This window comes from Procambarus clarkii, chromosome 88, assembly GCF_040958095.1.
Source record: "Procambarus clarkii isolate CNS0578487 chromosome 88, FALCON_Pclarkii_2.0, whole genome shotgun sequence".
NCBI lineage: Eukaryota > Metazoa > Arthropoda > Malacostraca > Decapoda > Cambaridae > Procambarus > Procambarus clarkii.
In genome coordinates, this window is record NC_091237.1 from 13,769,941 (window position 1) to 13,787,440 (window position 17,500).

The 17,500-nt window shown below is 46.9% G+C and overlaps 2 protein-coding genes across 4 annotated transcripts in view; one reads left to right on the forward strand and one right to left on the reverse strand.

The window, feature by feature from the left end:
* LOC123745873 (uncharacterized) overlaps nucleotides 1–15,111 on the forward strand; it is a 43,515-nt gene extending 28,404 nt beyond the window's left edge. For all 3 annotated transcript variants that reach the window (XM_045726970.2, XM_069317521.1, XM_069317520.1), the window contains exons 2-5: nucleotides 7,479–7,702; nucleotides 8,679–8,917; nucleotides 10,053–10,164; nucleotides 11,316–15,111. In XM_045726970.2, the coding sequence (XP_045582926.1) occupies nucleotides 7,569–7,702; nucleotides 8,679–8,917; nucleotides 10,053–10,164; nucleotides 11,316–12,219 (1,389 nt within the window). In that variant the 5' untranslated portion in view covers nucleotides 7,479–7,568 and the 3' untranslated portion in view covers nucleotides 12,220–15,111. The remainder of the gene's footprint in view (nucleotides 1–7,478; nucleotides 7,703–8,678; nucleotides 8,918–10,052; nucleotides 10,165–11,315) is intronic.
* Nucleotides 1–17,500, reverse strand: part of LOC123745879 (zinc finger and BTB domain-containing protein 17) — a 583,396-nt gene that overhangs the window by 470,253 nt on the left and 95,643 nt on the right. The window lies entirely within an intron of this gene.

Consider the following 17,500-nt stretch of genomic DNA (forward strand, 5'->3'; position numbering starts at 1 on the left):
CCCACCTGGTTGACTTAGTGCCGACCCGCCCACCTGGTAGACTTAGTGCCGACCCACCCACCTGGTAGACTTAGTGCCGACCCGCCCACCTGGTAGACTTAGTGCCGACCCACCCACCTGGTAGACTTAGTGCCGACCCGCCCATCTGGTAGACTTAGTGTCGACCCGCCCACCTGGTAGACTTAGTGCCGACCCGCCCACCTGGTAGACCCAGTGTCGACCCGCCCACCTGGTTGACTTAGACTTAGTGCTGGTAGACTTGGGGTGGGACGGGGTGAAGGAATGGTGCTTAACCATTTTTTTTTTAATATTATTATTTTCTACCACAGACGTGGCCACACATTTACAATGCTAACCAGCATATATACATTTTCTTCTGTCCTCCATGGACAGGATTAGAGATGTGTTAAACATTTACTTCAGGGGTTTATTGAACAATCAACCACAGAAGGTGATTTGCTGCTTTTAAGATGCTAAGCTAACCTACATACGTAAATACATATACACAGATTTACGTATGCCCTACATAAAGTGTTCGATGTGTCTTTTACATACCACTTGGACAGTCGGGGATTGAACGCCGACTTGCATGAAGCGAGACTGTCGCTCTACCGTCCAGCCCTGGGGAAGGAGAGGAGAGGGTGAAAGGAGAAAAAGGTGACAAGGATGGGGAAATGGTCAGTGTTTTGGAGGTCATCAAAACCCGCCACGTGAAATCTTAGTAAAGTGAAGACAAGCAGAGGGAAAGATCAAGACAGGAGAGGGTGCGAGTGCGGGAGTCCACATGAGTGGGTTCACCAGAATTCAGAAGAGACAGGGAAGAAGAGAGGACATATGGTTCGAGAAGGCGGCCCCGGGTGTTCGTCAGAGCATCACCCCAGAGGGTATGGCGACAGTTGAAATCACCCAACAGGAGAACAAGCTCTGGCAAGGAGTCCAACAGGTGCTTAAAATCAGGAAGAGAAAGTGGGACATTTAGGGGGAGATAAATGGAACAGACTGCATACCATTTACTCACAAAGATACGGGCTACAGAACATTATATATGCGACTGAAAAAGTAGGGGGACGAAGGGAATATCAATACGAATCAAGAGAACTGTAGTTATAGGCCCCAGCTTTTGCTGGGGGGGGGGGGGAAGAGAGAGAAAAGAATAACCATGAAAGTGACCAGGACGAGCACCAACGTCGGCTCCTGGAGACACACACAAAGTGGTGAAAACTGTGTTATCAGTTGGAGTTCATGGAAGTTGGCATAAAATCCACGAATATTCCATTGAAGAATAGACATTGTCAAAAAAAGTGAACAGCAATAGAAAATAATGAAGAAACAAAGTCAAAGAAAAACACAGTATACTAAGATCAGGATCAGGATCAGTGAAATCGGGGTTACAGGGCATATGTAAAGCTAGCAAGGACGACAGAGTCAAGGGAGCGGGAAGACGGACCAGAGGCGGACGGCAGTGTCCAGAGTGGGAGGAAGAATTGGCGAGGGACGGTCAAGGGGATCAGAGAAGTGGGGGAGGGGCAGAAACAGGGGAGCCCACCTCATCAAGGGCAGCAACCGAGAGGGAATCGAGGACCAAGGGAACCTCCATCGCTGGGACAGGGGATTCGATCACCGAAATGGAAGGGGAAGCATGGAGCGAGTCAGGGTCGAAAGGTGGGGAAGAAAGCGAAGCCTACTCACCCGCCGGGGAGGAAGGAGAGGAGCCAGGTTTACGTTTCTGACTTAAAGAGTCAGGTGTGCTTGCAACAACGTACTGGGCGACGTCTCCATAGTCTCAACAGGAGAAGGTGAACGGGAGCGATCAACATGAAGATTGCCGGGAGGAGGATGGACAACAGCCTTGACAGACAGGTGGCATAAAGGGCCAAAAGACAGAGGGGGGGGGGCAGGGAAGGATTGGGGGGATGTGGGAAGGATTTGGGGGGAAGAGAAAGATGACACAGGAGACAGGGCAGACTGGGAAGAAAGGAGGAAAACACCAAACGGAGAACCAGGAGGACCTTCTACTTGGCGTCTCGCCTCAGGAAAAGAAACACGATCACGGTAAACAAATCCGCAAGGGCCGTGACGAGGATTCGAACCTGCGTCCGGGAGCATCCCAGACACTGCCTTAATCGACTGAGCTACGACAGGGTTAAAAGGGTTGTTCATTTGATGCATCACGTTAGTGTGATCTCTGTGTCACGATCACGGTGTTTCAGACTGAGGATGGCTTCCTCAAATTTGTAGTGCATACACGCACAGGAGAAGGTAGGGTGGTCGTCACCCCAACTGATGCAGCGAGCTTGGGAAGAAGACCTCTCTTAGAGTGACCCAAGCCCCCACACAAGGGGCAGAGCTACACTGTACTCCTGCATTTGAGGGGACCATGCCCAAATTTCCAACACCTATTGCAAAGTCTAGGAGAGGGAATGTACTCCTGAAAAGGAACATCTGGCACCAGCAAGAATGATAGAAGGCGGAAGGGACCTACTATCAAAAGTGATCTTCACAACTCGAAGCGGCTGACGACGCCGACCAGGAGCGGGTCGCATGAACGTATCAACCTGGAGGACAGAATGGCCTTAGGCTTCAAGAATATGTTTAATATTCTTGTGGTAGTCTTTTCAGTTCCCTAACACCAGTCACAACATGGTGCAGGAAAATAACCGTACCCATACTGTCATTTAACCGGGCATTTTTGGAGATCCTAACAAGGGTCTCCCCAATGCTGAACAACGAGGCTAAGTGGGCAGCTGCTTCCTGAGCAGGAGGAGCAACGACACGTGTACCAGTATGGGTGGGATTAAAAGTAACAAAGGTATCCACCAAATCTACGAGGTGTTTAAGGAGGGAGAAGTCGTCAGGACGTGTTGAATTCATATGGTTGGGATCAAAGTACTTCTTAGTCCATGTAGCAGGATTAGACAAGGATTGGAACGAAATAGAACTGGGAGAAATTGTGTGGGTGCGTCTGCGGAGGGAAAGGCGCCGAGCACCCCCAGTAAGATTGGGGGGTAAAAGGTGCAGTTGTTACAATGAGAGAAGTAAAAGGTGCAGTTGTTACAATGAGAGAAGGAGTCACTCCAGGTAATGAGGTGGTCATCACTAGGGGCTTGGGGCTCAACCCCGCCACAGCAGTGGGAGGGGAGCAGAGGGGCATAGTCGGGAGGGTCAATGAAGCAGCTTGGTCTGGGCCCAATGTAGCGGGGGCTACAGAGCCCAGTCTTCCATCACAGTCCAACTCGGGGACCTGGTTGCCCACCCCACGAACCTGGGGTAAGAGAGGTCAGTTCAGTTTCCATATAGAATCATTTCTAAACGTCTGGGTTTTGGAGCTAAGGGATACCTATTACCAAGGCAGCCAGGGAGGCCGAGCGCTGGCTAGTACAGGAAGGGGTGGTTGTCCCCAGCGGTGCTCCCCCTTTTTAACAGGGAGAAATCCAATTGCCCTGTACATTCTCCCACACTGCTGCAAAGACCCAATTCTCCCTTTTGCCGCAGTCTGGATACCGAACCATTCACTCGAGGGCGGTCCCTCCAGCAGGAGGTCCATTGACTCACGAGATCCTTACATTTGTGTCCTTTCGCACGTGCAACGCCCAAATAGGGCCAGGGAAAGAGGCCAAGGCAACCCTAACCCCCAGGCAGTCGTACCTGGTTGATACCTGGTTGATGGGGTTCTGGGAGTTCTTCTACTCCCCAAGCCCGGCCCGAGGCCAGGCTTGACTTGTGAGAGATTGGTCCACCAGGCTGTTGCTTGGAGCGGCCCGCAGGCCCACATACCCACCACAGCCCGGTTGGTCCGGCACTCCTTGGAGGAATAAATCTAGTTTCCTCTTGAAAATGTCCACGGTTGTTCCGGCAATATTTCTTATGCTTGCTGGGAGGACGTTGAACAACCGCGGACCTCTGATGTTTATACAGTGTTCTCTGATTGTGCCTATGGCACCTCTGTTCTTCACTGGTTCTATTCTACATTTTCTTCCATATCGTTCACTCCAGTACGTTGTTATTTTACTGTGTAGATTTGGTACTTGGCCCTCTAGTATCTTCCAGGTGTATATTATTTGATATCTCTCTCGTCTTCTTTCTAGTGAGTACATTTGGAGGGCTTTGAGACGATCCCAATAATTTAGGTGCTTTATTGCGTCTATGCGTGCCGTATATGTTCTCTGTATTCCCTCTATTTCAGCAATCTCTCCTGCTCTGAAGGGGGAAGTGAGTACTGAGCAGTACTCAAGACGGGACAACACAAGTGACTTGAAGAGTACAACCATTGTGATGGGATCCCTGGATTTGAAAGTTCTCGTAATCCATCCTATCATTTTTCTGGCTGTCGCAATATTTGCTTGGTTATGCTCCTTAAACGTTAGGTCGTCAGACATTATTATTCCCAAATCCTTTACATGCTGTTTTCCTACTATGGGTACATTTGATTGTGTTTTGTACTCTGTATTATGTTTAAGGTCCTCATTTTTACCGTACCTGAGTACCTGGAATTTATCACTGTTAAACATCATGTTATTTTCTGATGCCCAGTCGAAAACTTTATTAATATCAGCTTGAAGTTTTTCAATGTCCTCAGCCGAGGTAATTTTCATACTGATTTTTGTGTCATCTGCAAAGGATGATACGAAGCTGTGACTTGTATTTTTGTCTATATCTGATATGAGAATAAGGAAAAGCAGCGGTGCAAGGACTGTACCCTGAGGTACAGAGCTTTTCACTGCACTTGGATTTTATATGGTTGACCGTTACTCGCTGAGTCCTGTTTGACAGAAAACTGAGTATCCAGCGTCCTACTTTACCGGTTATTCCCATTGACTTCATTTTGTGCTATCACGCCATGGTAACATTTATCGAAAGCCTTTGCGAAGTCCGTGTATATCACATCAGCATTCTGTTTTTCTTCTAATGCCTCAGTGACTTTGTCGTAGTGCTCAAGTAGCTGTGAGCGGCACGATCTTCCCGCTCGAAATCCATGTTGGCCTGGGTTGTGAAGGTCATTGGTCTCCATGAAATTGGTGACCCGACTCCTAATCACTCTCTCAAATACTTTTATGATGTGCGATGTTAGTGCAACTGGTCTATAATTTTTTGCCAATGCTTTGCTCCCTCCCTTGTGTAGAGGAGCTATGTCTGCTACTTTAAGTGCATCTGGTATCTCCCCCGTGTCCAAGCTCTTCCTCCACACTATACTGAGTGCCTGTGCTACCGGCACTTTGCATTTCTTTATAAATATTGAATTCCATGAGTCTGGACCTGGGGCCGAGTGCATGGGCATGTTTTCAATTTCTTTTTCAAAATTTAGTGCGCTCATGTTTATATCAGTTATATTTACAGGGGTTTGAATATCCCGCATAAAGAAATTGTCTGGATCTTCCACCTTCATGTTGTTTATTGGAGTGCTAAACATGTCCTCATACTGCTTTTTTAGGATTTCACTAATTTCTTTGTCATCCTCCGTGTATGAACCTTCACTTGTACTAATAGGTCCAATACTGGCAGTGGTTTTTGCTTTTGATTTTGCATATGAGAAGAAATATTTTGGATTTTTCTTTATTTCCTGAATTGCTTTCTGTTCTAACTGCCTTTCTTCAGTTTCATATGAGTGTTTCAATTTCCGCTCGATTTCTTCAATCTCCCTATTTAAATTATTCCTTCTTTGACGGGAAATTCGTGTCTGCATAAGCAGTTCCGTTATTTTTTCCTGCGTTTATAGTGTCATCTGCGTTCTCTTTCTACGTTAAATCTCTTTCTGGCTTTCCTCAAAGGAACATGTTTCATACAGACTTGATACGCTTCTGAAGTCAGTTTTTCTATTCCTTCTGTAGGACTTTTATTACTTAGAACAGTTCCCCATGGAATGTTTGTAAGTTCCCTGTTTATTATCTCCCAGTCTATCCTTTTATTATTAAAATTGAATTTACTGAATAGCCCCTCTCGCTTTATCAACGTTTTAGGTCTATTCTGAGTATTGATGGTCGTTTGCACTTCAATGAGTTTGTGATCTGAGTATGTGGTATCTGATATCGTAATGTCTCTGATAATGTCTTCATTGTTCGTAAAGACCAGATCTAGAATATTTTCATTTCTCGTTGGCTCCGATATCTGCTGATTGAGTGAAAATTTGTCACAGAATCTAAGTAGTTCTCTAATCTGTGGTTGGTTAGGTCCTGATAGATTTCCTGGTATAATATTATTGTTTGCTATTTTCCACCTGAGACTAGGCAAGTTGAAGTCACCTAGGAAGATAATATCAGGTATCGGGTTCTCCAAATTATCAAGGCTATTCTCTATTTCATTAGAAATATTATTTTATATATTTTTAAATATTATTATTCATTATTTATTATCTATTCGTACATGAGCCCCCATCACCACGATAAGGAGACACTTCGGAGGGGGAGACAATTCATAAACATAACTCAAAATAATGAAAGGAAAGATGTGTTTTCTGATTGTCCCCCGCCCCTCCCACCTGTTCTTCGCCCCCCGGTCCATGCCCACCGTCCTTACCCCATCCCACCCCCTTCTCCCGTCTTTCTGTACCAACACCTGTGACATTAGTGTACAGAAACTGTACAGAAACATACCATGTACAGAAACTGGCGAGGACCCAGGAGGATCGTATAGTTGCTTTCACCTCGGTTTTGTGGCATGGTTGATGGTGGTGGTAGTTGGGGGGGGGGGGAGGCGGGGGGGGGGAGGGGGGGGGGGGGTGTCATCTCTTGTGTCTCTTCTCACTCCTTGTCTGCGTCCCAACGCTATATATTGATACGTTTTGACCAAATACTTGCTATAAGTACTGTCATTTTAGGAGGACGGGCTGGTGTATCTCTGTCACTGTCTTTATAATATGTCTGTCTCTCTCTCTCTCAGTCTATAATATCTGTCTCTCTCTCTCTCTCAGTCTATAATATCTGTCTCTCTCTCTCTGTCACTGTCTTCGTAATATCTGTCTCTATCACTGTATCTATCAGGGACGAGCCTTGTTGCCCACCTTTCTACCTTTTCTATTTTGTCGAATGTTTTTTTTCGTGTGGTATTGTTTGTAGGTATATTCCTACACACACACACACACACACACACACACATGGGGCCTCGTAGCCTGGTGGATAGCGCGCAGGACTCGTAATTCTGTGGCGCGGGTTCGATTCCCGCACGAGGCAGAAACAAATGGGCAAAGTTTCTTTCACCCTGAATGCCCCTGTTACCTAGCAGTAAATAGGTACCTGGGAGTTAGTCAGCTGTCACGGGCTGCTTCCTGGTGTGTGTGTGTGTGTGTGTGTGTGTGTGTGTGTGTGGTGTGAAAAAAAAAGTAGTTAGTGTAGTTAGTAAACAATTGAGAGGCGGGCCGAAAGAGCAAAGCTCAACCCCCGCAAACACAACTAGGTGAATACACATATATATATATATATATAATGTTTGTTCGACTACCAGTATGGTGCTAACCCTCCTCTCTCTCTCTCATTCTGCCACAACAGAAAGCAACTAGCCAGCTCCACGTCGTCGGCACTTGGCTGCCCCAGCTCTTCGTCCATCTCGTCCTCGTCCTCGTCAGTGCCGCTAGCAGGATGGGTCGTCGCAGGATTCAGCGATGTAACACAACCGAACTCAAGTCCCTCTTGTTGGATGCCAATGGTGGCAGATGGTACAGACCCACCAACTCCTGCGATGAGGTCTTCCCCGGCATCCTCTTGGGCGACGCGTAAGTGTGTGAAAGGGAGATGATTGATGAAGATTAAGCCACCCAAGAGGTGGCACGGGCATGAATAGCCCGTAAGTGGTGACCCTTTTGAGCCATTACCAGTATCAAGAGATGATACTGGAGATCTGTGGAGGCGCAACTGCACCCTGCGTGACATAAAAAAGAGAGAGACGTGTGCACATATATATACTCCACCCCTCCAAGAGACTCGAACCTAGAAGGCCCAGGTGTTCGCGCACCCAAACACAACCAGTACTCTGACCACTCCACCACGCAGATCCTTAAAAAAGATCGAAACTCGAGACTTCATACCCATTACACACATATAACAATCACTGTTCGAAGACCTCATCCAGCTCTTCGGAGGTGGGGTGCGTGCCCAAGATACAGCAAGCATTTCCTCTCTGGATCGCTACACTGAGGCGCTGGAACAGGAAACTGGGCACTCTTTTGAGTCTCTAGTTTGCCTAATGAGTTCCTCACACACCTCCTTTAGGAACTTAGATGCACCTTTACCCCAGGGGCCCAGGGTTTCAGAGCATATTGGCACAAACTTGTAACAACATATTTAAGTATTCCTAAGCCTAGTTTAGCATATATATGTACTATAATAAGCCTAAGATAGCGTTTATCAGACCTAGGATTGCTTGGAGCGGTTAGGTCTAATATTTATGTAGTGGTTAAAATAAAAGTTTAGGGTTTATTCACATTTCGTAACATAGAAACCAACTTTCTGGTGGTCCATCACTACATACTGATACTTCCCACCACATACTGATACTTCCCACCACATACTGTTACTTCCCCACCACATACTGGTACTTTCCACCACATTCTTACTACAAGTACTTTCATTTTAGGAGGATGGGCCGGTGTTTTACACTAGCCCGCCCTCCCCTCAGTGTCTTACACTAGCCCACCCTCCCCCTCAGCCAACAACACTGATATCTCCTCTCTCCCCCTTGCCGCGTGACAGCGACACGGCGCTATCGACGCAGGAGGTGAAGGAGCTGGGTGTGACCCACGTGCTCAACGCGGCCCAGGGCCACAACAATACCGCCTACGACGGCTACGTCAGCACCTCGCCCACATACTACTCCAAGCTCAAGGGCATCAAGTACTACGGTGTGCCGGCTCTCGACATGCCCGGCTTCTACATCAAGCCTTACCTCCGCGACGCTGCCGAATTCATCAACAGTGCTCTCAAGGAAGGAGGTAAGTATGAGGAGATGTGTGTGTGTGTGTGTGTGTGTGTGTGTGTGTGTGTGTGTGTGTGTGTGTGTGTGTGTGTGTGTGTGTGTGAGGACACGTGGAGGTGTGTGTGTGAGGACACGTGGAGATGTGTGTGAGGACACGTGGAGATGTGTGTTAGGACACGTGGAGATGTGTGTGAGGACACGTAGAGATGTGTGTTAGGACACGTGGAGATGTGTGTGAGGACACGTGGAGATGTGTGTTAGGACACGTGGAGATGTGTGTGAGGACACGTGGAGATGTGTGTGAGGACACGTGGAGATGTGTGTGAGGACACGTGGAGATGTGTGTTAGGACACGTGGAGATGTGTGTGAGGACACGTGGAGATGTGTGTGAGGACACGTGGAGATGTGTGTGAGGACACGTGGAGATGTGTGTTAGGACACGTGGAGATGTGTGTGAGGACACGTGGAGATGTGTGTGAGGACACGTGGAGATGTGTGTGAGGACACGTGGAGATGTGTGTTAGGACACGTGGAGATGTGTGTGAGGACACGTGGAGATGTGTGTGAGGACACGTGGAGATGTGTGTTAGGACACGTGGAGATGTGTGTTAGGACACGTGGAGATGTGTATGAGGACACGTGGAGATGTGTGTTAGGACACGTGGAGATGTGTATGAGGACACGTGGAGATGTGTGTTAGGACACGTGGAGATGTGTGTGAGGACACGTGGAGATGTGTATGAGGGGAGAACAGAGATGAGAGGTGTGAGCTACAAGCCAAAATTTCAAACCTCAGTTCACTCCGATCATAATAAGAGGCAAACTGTGCTAGAATATTGGAGGAACCGATACGAGATACCCTGTGAGTGACTGAAACCACTCTTGATGTGTTGTGAGTGTGAATGGACGCACTCTGGGTCTGCTGTGTGACTGGAAGCACTCCTGGTCTATTGTGAGTGTGACTGGAAGCACTCTGGGTTTGCTGTGACTGAAACTGAAGAACTCCTGGTCTGCTGTGTGACTGGAAGCACTCTTGGTCTGCTGTGAGTGTGACTGGAAGCACTCTGGGTTTGTTGTGACTGTAACTGAAGCACTCTTGATGTGTTGTGAGTGTGACTGGAAGCAGTGTTGATACCTCACTGTTCTGCAGGGCGGGTGTTGGTTCACTGTCAGTGCGGCATCTCGCGCTCAGCGGTGCTGGTGGCCGCCTTCCTTATGCTCAAGCGAGGCATGAACGTCCAGACGGCCCTGGCTAATATCAAGTAAGTCACTCACACAACATTGTTTTGTACTCTTTATGCAAGACTGGGGTTTGTCAGGGTACTGGCCTAGTTGTACTTGCGGGGGATGAACTACGGTTCTTGGGTCCCGCCTCTCAACCTTCAATTGACTGGGTAATATGCTTCCGGTGTCTACTGGGCTTGGTCATATCCACATGTAAAGCTGTGTGTGGAGTTTACCTCTCCCACTTCCCTTCTCAACGCATTCTATTTGTTCTATTCATTCTGTTCTGACATTGGAGAAATCTTTCTTGTGTTTCTGTTGCAAAATTGGATACTTTGTTTCCATCTGTATTGCCTTGTTCGATTACTATCTGTGCTAATAGTATCTTCTTGTCCCTGTGTGTGGTGATCATGTCTATGCTTTTTCTCCCAGTGACATGAGGTTTAACTCTTTTAGTCTTTCCTTGTAGTTCATACCTCTCACTTCTGGGACTAGTTGGGTGGCATACCTCTAAAACTTTCTCCAGCTTCGTTTTGTGTTTAACGATAACAGGACTCCTCACTGTTGCCGCATATTCCAGTACTGGTCTGATATGGATAGTTTACAAGATACTAAATGACTTTCTGTTCAGATTCTTAAAGACGGTTCTTTTATTAGCCAACATTCCGTATGCAGCTAAACATATTAGTTCCATATAGGTTTCTGGTGACAGGTTTGGTGTAATATCTACCTCCAAGTCTTTTTCTATCCGATTCCAGGAGAATCTCCTCTCCTATATTATACTTTGTATCCAGTCTCCCGTTCCCAGCACTCTCCTACATCACTTTGCATTTGCAAGAGTTAAACTCAATAAGTCACTTGAGGGACCATTCTTTCATTTTGTCCAGATCGCGTTGCAGTTTCTTGCAGTTTTACGTCGTATTTATCTTCTGATTCCCTCTGTAGACCGATCACATAAATTAGGATTGGCATAAGAAGAATATTAGATTGAAGAATATAAGATTGATGTAAGATTGGCCCCAGTACAGACATCCCAATTTCCAGTAGATAATTACATGCCTTTACACAGTGATCGTTCACTCCAGGGGACGGCGTAAATTAGTAATTGTAGGAATTTGTTATATATTTACAGCCAGTAATTGACTGTCATCGTGCATAACATTAATGCTTCTCTTCAATGTTTAAACAGGAAGAAGAGAAACATCTTCCCCAACCAAGGGTTCCTGAGTCAGCTGTGTGATCTTGACTATGAGCTCCGCCGCAGCGGAGAGCTTCCCGACACCCATGAGATAACCCTCCCTCCGCTGGTCTTTGACACGGAGGAAGAGTCGACACCGAGCCTCCGTAACCCGGCCGCCTACCCCAGGTTCACCCTCGTACCCACCAGGGTGTTCGACACCTATACTGACACCAAGAACTATGTCGTGCCCCGAAGAGCATCTTCTTTAGACAGATATGTGCCGCCTCGCAAGAACTTCCAGGATAACCCCTTGGTGGACTTGTCGGTTCGTAGTTCCAGGAGTCCAGTGAGGTCGTTGTCACCTGTTCGAGGTGTATCGCCTGTTCGGTCTCTCTCGCCCGCCCGTAGAGGAAGCTTCTCCTACCTGACTTACAGCAATGCCGATGATGAACTGCCTGAAAATTCGAAAGTGTTTGACACTTACAAGCGCTACGAGAGGTCTGCCACGACTCCCCTTCCCAGCACCACGACCACAACCAGCTATGTCAGCAAACCCTACGACCCGTATGTGTCTCCAAGCACTATCAAGTACGACTCGCTCAGATACCCCAAGGTCTACTTCTACGACAGGTACTACTCCCTCCCCACCTACCAGTACATCAACAACCTCAACCGATACTACGACACCTACAAGTACAACAGATCGGTGAGCCCATTCACGGGTGCTAACGTCGCTCCTGCCTCCGTGTACAGAACCTACAAACTGTACCCTGAGAAGGCCTACCTGATAGGGAGCTCCTATGTACCGCCATACCCTTACACCGAGAAGTACTTCTCCCCCTTCGTCAGGTACCCAACCACGTACCGAACCCTCTACCCCAGCTACACCTCTCCTATCCGAGTCCTGTCCTAAGCTCTACGCCAAATATAATCTTCGTTACTCAAGTGATCTCTTCCTGGCAGATATATACAATGTGCCTTAACATGCAACTTTACTCTAAAACACACTCGTCTTGCATACAACAATCCACAAACATTATCCCGGGAACATTTACTTCTGATTTCTAATTTTTGCTTCTTCATTGTTAGGATTATCGAAACACAAAACTACATTATCATTAGCTTCACAGTTGGTGTTATTTTAGAATCAGCTACTTGGAACAAAAAGTTCTTAAGTAGGAAGGGCTATGGTGAGCCCGTAGTGGACTTACCTGGCACAGGAGTGGGACTGCAACTCGATGTAGCTTCACAATTATACACCACGTTATTATGCATCACACTACCATACAGTATCGTATACACACTATCATACACTACATCCCGGCGCAACACACACCACCACGCCACTACAACACTCGTCTTGTCCACTAATCCGCTAAAAGCCTTCTTCTTCTCCCAGACCTCACAAGCAGACGTAATCTCAGTAATATTCTCACCATGCTCCAACTTACTGTGTACATAATGTATATAGTTATTCTCTCGTGTTCTACTCATATCTAGGGTGAAGCTCGGTGTCCAGGCGTACCTTAACCCTCAGCACACCTTGCTCGTGTGGACTAATGCAGCTTTTTTCGACTGTCTCTCATCTTCTCACTCTCTACACTACCACAAGCTCTCACACCCGTGTTGACGTCTCTATTTACTAACTATTTTATTCGGAGTTGTTACGAATCGATGTTCCCCGAGGGAGTAGTTTATAGGGGGGTGGTAGGTGTGGAGTATTTTTAGTATGGTACTGCTGGAATGTCCTCCTCGTCTCCTTCGTGGGACGAGGAGGGCGTCTGAGCCGTCGTCTCGGGATCCTGGGCTGGAGTTCCGCCAGCGCTCCCGCCATAATTTCTTATTCCTTCTTGCATCCTGGAAGCTCTCTCTAACCATTCGTTCTTCCTTCTTGCATCCTGGAAGCTCTCTCTAACCATTCGTTCTTCCTTCTTGCATCCTGGAAGCTCTCTCTAACCATTCGTTCTTCCTTCTTGCATCCTGGAAGCTCTCTAACCATTCGTTCTTCCTTCTTGCATCCTGGAAGCTCTCTCTAACCATTCGTTCTTCCTTCTTGCATCCTGGAAGCTCTCTCTAACATAGCGTTCTTCCTTCTTGCATCCTGGAAGCTCTCTAACCATTCGTTCTTCCTTCTTGCATCCTGGAAGCTCTCTCTAACATAGCGTTCTTCCTTCTTGCATCCTGGAAGCTCTCTCTAACCATTCGTTCTTCCTTCTTGCATCCTGGAAGCTCTCTAACCATTCGTTCTTCCTTCTTGCATCCTGGAAGCTCTCTCTAACCATTCGTTCTTCCTTCTTGCATCCTGGAAGCTCTCTAACCATTCGTTCTTCCTTCTTGCATCCTGGAAGCGCGCTTCGGCGACATGTTCTTCCTTCTGGGGTTCTGAAAGTTCGCTCTAGCACCACGTTCTTCCATCTGTCGTCGTTGAAGCTGCTTCCAGCCCCTATCTTCAGCCATACGTTCTTCCTTTTGGCATCATGGCAGCATTAAAACTAACACAGTTGCTCAGCTGGCCATTAATGGTCAGCGCTATAGGCTTATGTTGTCTTTTTTTCATATTATAATTATTGTTTTAGGACGAGATGAAATTTTGCTTTTAAGGGGAATGTGGAAATTTGGTTCGTGAAGTTGTGCACCTCTGTTCCCCTCTCCCTTTCCCTCTCCTTCCCCCCTACCCTCTCCCTCCCCTCTTCCTTCTCTCAGCTTAGTGATGGAGGATTACACTGGTGGCAACGGTGTCAGAGGTTTAGTTGCTTCGGGTAAGACACTGCCCATTGTTATGCTTTAATCAATTGACCAAAAAGAAATTTTAAGCAAATTCTATGTGACTGTCACAGAATTTATATGTATATGTACCATGTATCGCTATATGTACCATGTTTGGGGCCTGCTATATGTACCATGTTTGGGGCCCGCTATATGAACCATTTTAGGGGCCCGCAATATGTACAATGTTTGGGGCCTGCTATATGTACCATGTTTGGGGCCCGCTATATGAACCATTTTAGGGGTCCCGCAATATGTACCAAGTTTGGGGCCCGCTATATGAACCATTTTAGGAGCCTCTGTTATAAGTACAATAATATATTAAGGGTCCCCTTAATATAATAATGTCACAGATATCATTAATAGGGGCCCACTGTAGGTACCTCCTTAGAGGTCCACTATAGGTACCATATTAAGAGGTCCACTATAGCACAATAATAGGGGGCCGCTATTGGTACGATATTAGAAGCCTGCTATAGGTACCATATTAGGGGGTCCGCAATATCACCATACAACTACAGGTACCACATTTGGGGACCCGACAAAGGTACCACACTAGGGGGCCCGACAAAGGTACCACACTAGGGGGCCCGACAAAGGTACCACACTAGGGGGCCCGACAAAGGTTCCACACTAGGGGGCCCGACAAAGGTACCACACTAGGGGGCCCGACAAAGGTACCACACTAGGGGGCCCGACAAAGGTACCACACTAGGGGGCCCGACAAAGGTACCACACTAGGGGGCCCGACAAAGGTACCACACTAGGGGGCCCGACAAAGGTACCACACTAGGGGGCCCGACAAAGGTACCACACTAGGGGGCCCGACAAAGGTACCACACTAGGGGGCCCGACAAAGGTACCACACTAGGGGGCCCGACAAAGGTACCACACTAGGGGGCCCGACAAAGGTACCACACTAGGGGGCCCCACACAGGTACCAACGCCCTGGGAGACACATCAACAACCTCCTCCTTACTAGCGGTAAAGGCCAAAGGTCTTATGGTCATTAATGCTTATAATAAAATAAAAAAATCATTGCCTGTTTTTAAATCGCCACAAACTTCCTGCCCACTTTCTCCTGACCTAAAGCCAGGACTCTAATTTATTCCATAAAGCCAGAACTCTTGTCTACCCCCATAAAGCCAGAACTCTTGTCTACCCCCATAAAGCCAGAACTCTTGTCTACCCCCATAAAGCCAGAACTCTTGTCTACCCCCATAAAGCCAGAACTCTTGTCTACCCCCATAAAGCCAGAACTCTTGTCTACCCCCATAAAGCCAGAACTCTTGTCTACCCCCATAAAGCCAGAACTCTTGTCTACCCCCATAAAGCCAGAACTCTTGTCTACCCCCATAAAGCCAGAACTCTTGTCTACCCCCATAAAGCCAGAACTCTTGTCTACCCCCATAAAGCCAGAACTCTTGTCTACCCCCATAAAGCCAGAACTCTTGTCTACCCCCATAAAGCCAGAACTCTTGTCTACCCCCATAAAGCCAGAACTCTTGTCTACCCCCATAAAGCCAGAACTCTTGTCTACCCCCATAAAGCCAGAACTCTTGTCTACCCCCATAAAGCCAGAACTCTTGTCTACCCCCATAAAGCCAGAACTCTTGTCTACCCCCATAAAGCCAGAACTCTTGTCTACCCCCATAAAGCCAGAACTCTTATGTTCTCATAAAGCTAGAACTCTTGTCTACCCCCATAAAGCCAGAACTCTTGTCTACCCCTATAAAGCCAGAACTCTTATGTCCTCATAAAGCCAGAACTTTTCTTTCCACATAAAGCCAGAACTCTCGTCTACCCCCATAAAGCCAGAACTCTTGTCTACCCCCATAAAGCCAGAACTCTTGTCTACCCCTATAAAGCCAGAACTCTTATGTCCTCATAAAGCCAGAACTTTTCTTTCCACATAAAGCCAGAACTCTTGTCTACCCCCATAAAGCCAGAACTCTTGTCTACCCCCATAAAGCCAGAACTCTTATGTTCTCATAAAGCTAGAACTCTTGTCTACCCCCATAAAGCCAGAACTCTTGTTTACCCCATAAAGCCATAACTCTTATGTCCTCATAAAGCCAGAACTTTTGGTTCCACATAAAGCCAGGACTCTTGTCTACACCCGTAAAGCCAGAACTCTCTTGTCCCTATAAAGGCAAAAGCTAGTAAACATATCATGATAGTACTCAAACACTGTACCTCAATAACTTAACAATAAGCTCTGATAAACAGATAATTCTATCGTGGTACAGTGGGCAAGAGCGCGCCTCGAAATACTCAGCGCCTAGGTTCGAACCCTAGTTCGAGTTGTGAAATAAGCTCCGAGCCGTGATCTACAGACACATACCGCCATGAGAACAGCCAGAAAGGCTTGGACGCTCACAGGCGCATCATGGAAAACGAAATCAGTGAAAAAATCCCCAAATGACAAAAATCCCCACACTCTAAAAATCCCCACTCTAAAAATCCCCAAACTCTAAAAATCCCCAACTGACAAAATCCCCAAGATCCCCAAAATCTCCAAGATCTCCAAGATCCCCAAACTTAAAAATTCCCAATTTAAATAGTCTCCAACTTAAATATTTCTTCCCCCTCCCTAACAATGGCTATTCAACTAACAAATAATTTTGTTAGCAAAAAAATTCCTCACTAGAAAAAAAATAATTCATTCTTTAAAAATTTCTTGGTCGGTATAATTTACACAATGAACAAAATTATGGTTACTATTTAAAGTGAGCCTTAGAGTGGCTACACTGTACAGCAATGACAATCAGCAGCATATGTTTACTATATAGGCGCTCTAGATGTTCATGTGGCTGGTGAACACTGAATGTTGTCTGTGAGGATGGCTGTTGAACACTGAACGAGAAGATTAAGAACAAAACATCTGTAAGAGGGAAGAGATGCCAGGTACCATAAACCACATCAAATAATGTAGGCTGGACGGCTGGCGATGTTGTGTCTGGCGCTGCAGGTAAACTGGGCCAATACCTCGCAAACTGTACTCTTAAATGAACAAATCCACAAGGGGCCGGGATGAGGGTTCGAGCCTACGTCCGGGATGATCCCAGACGCGCCTTAGTCGATTGCGCCACGACATGGTAAAAGAATTGCAATCGGAAGTGCAACTGCCCTCACACGGATCCCGCAGCCTCTCCGAGACACAAACCGAGGTTTTCCACAATTCCCTCATGCATCCGGGCTTTGTCAACAAGCTATTCTAGCTCTTCGCCCTTACTTCCATACTCACAGAAAGCACAATAGCGTGATAATGATCATCCCAGACGTAAGTTCGAACCCTCATCACAGCCCTTGTGGATTTGTTCGTTTGATGCTTCACGCTATTGTGATTTCTGTGTGTACTCTTAAATGCCACGCTCCCTAAGGGAATGCCACTCTCCCTAAGGAAATGCCACGCTCCCTAAGGAAAT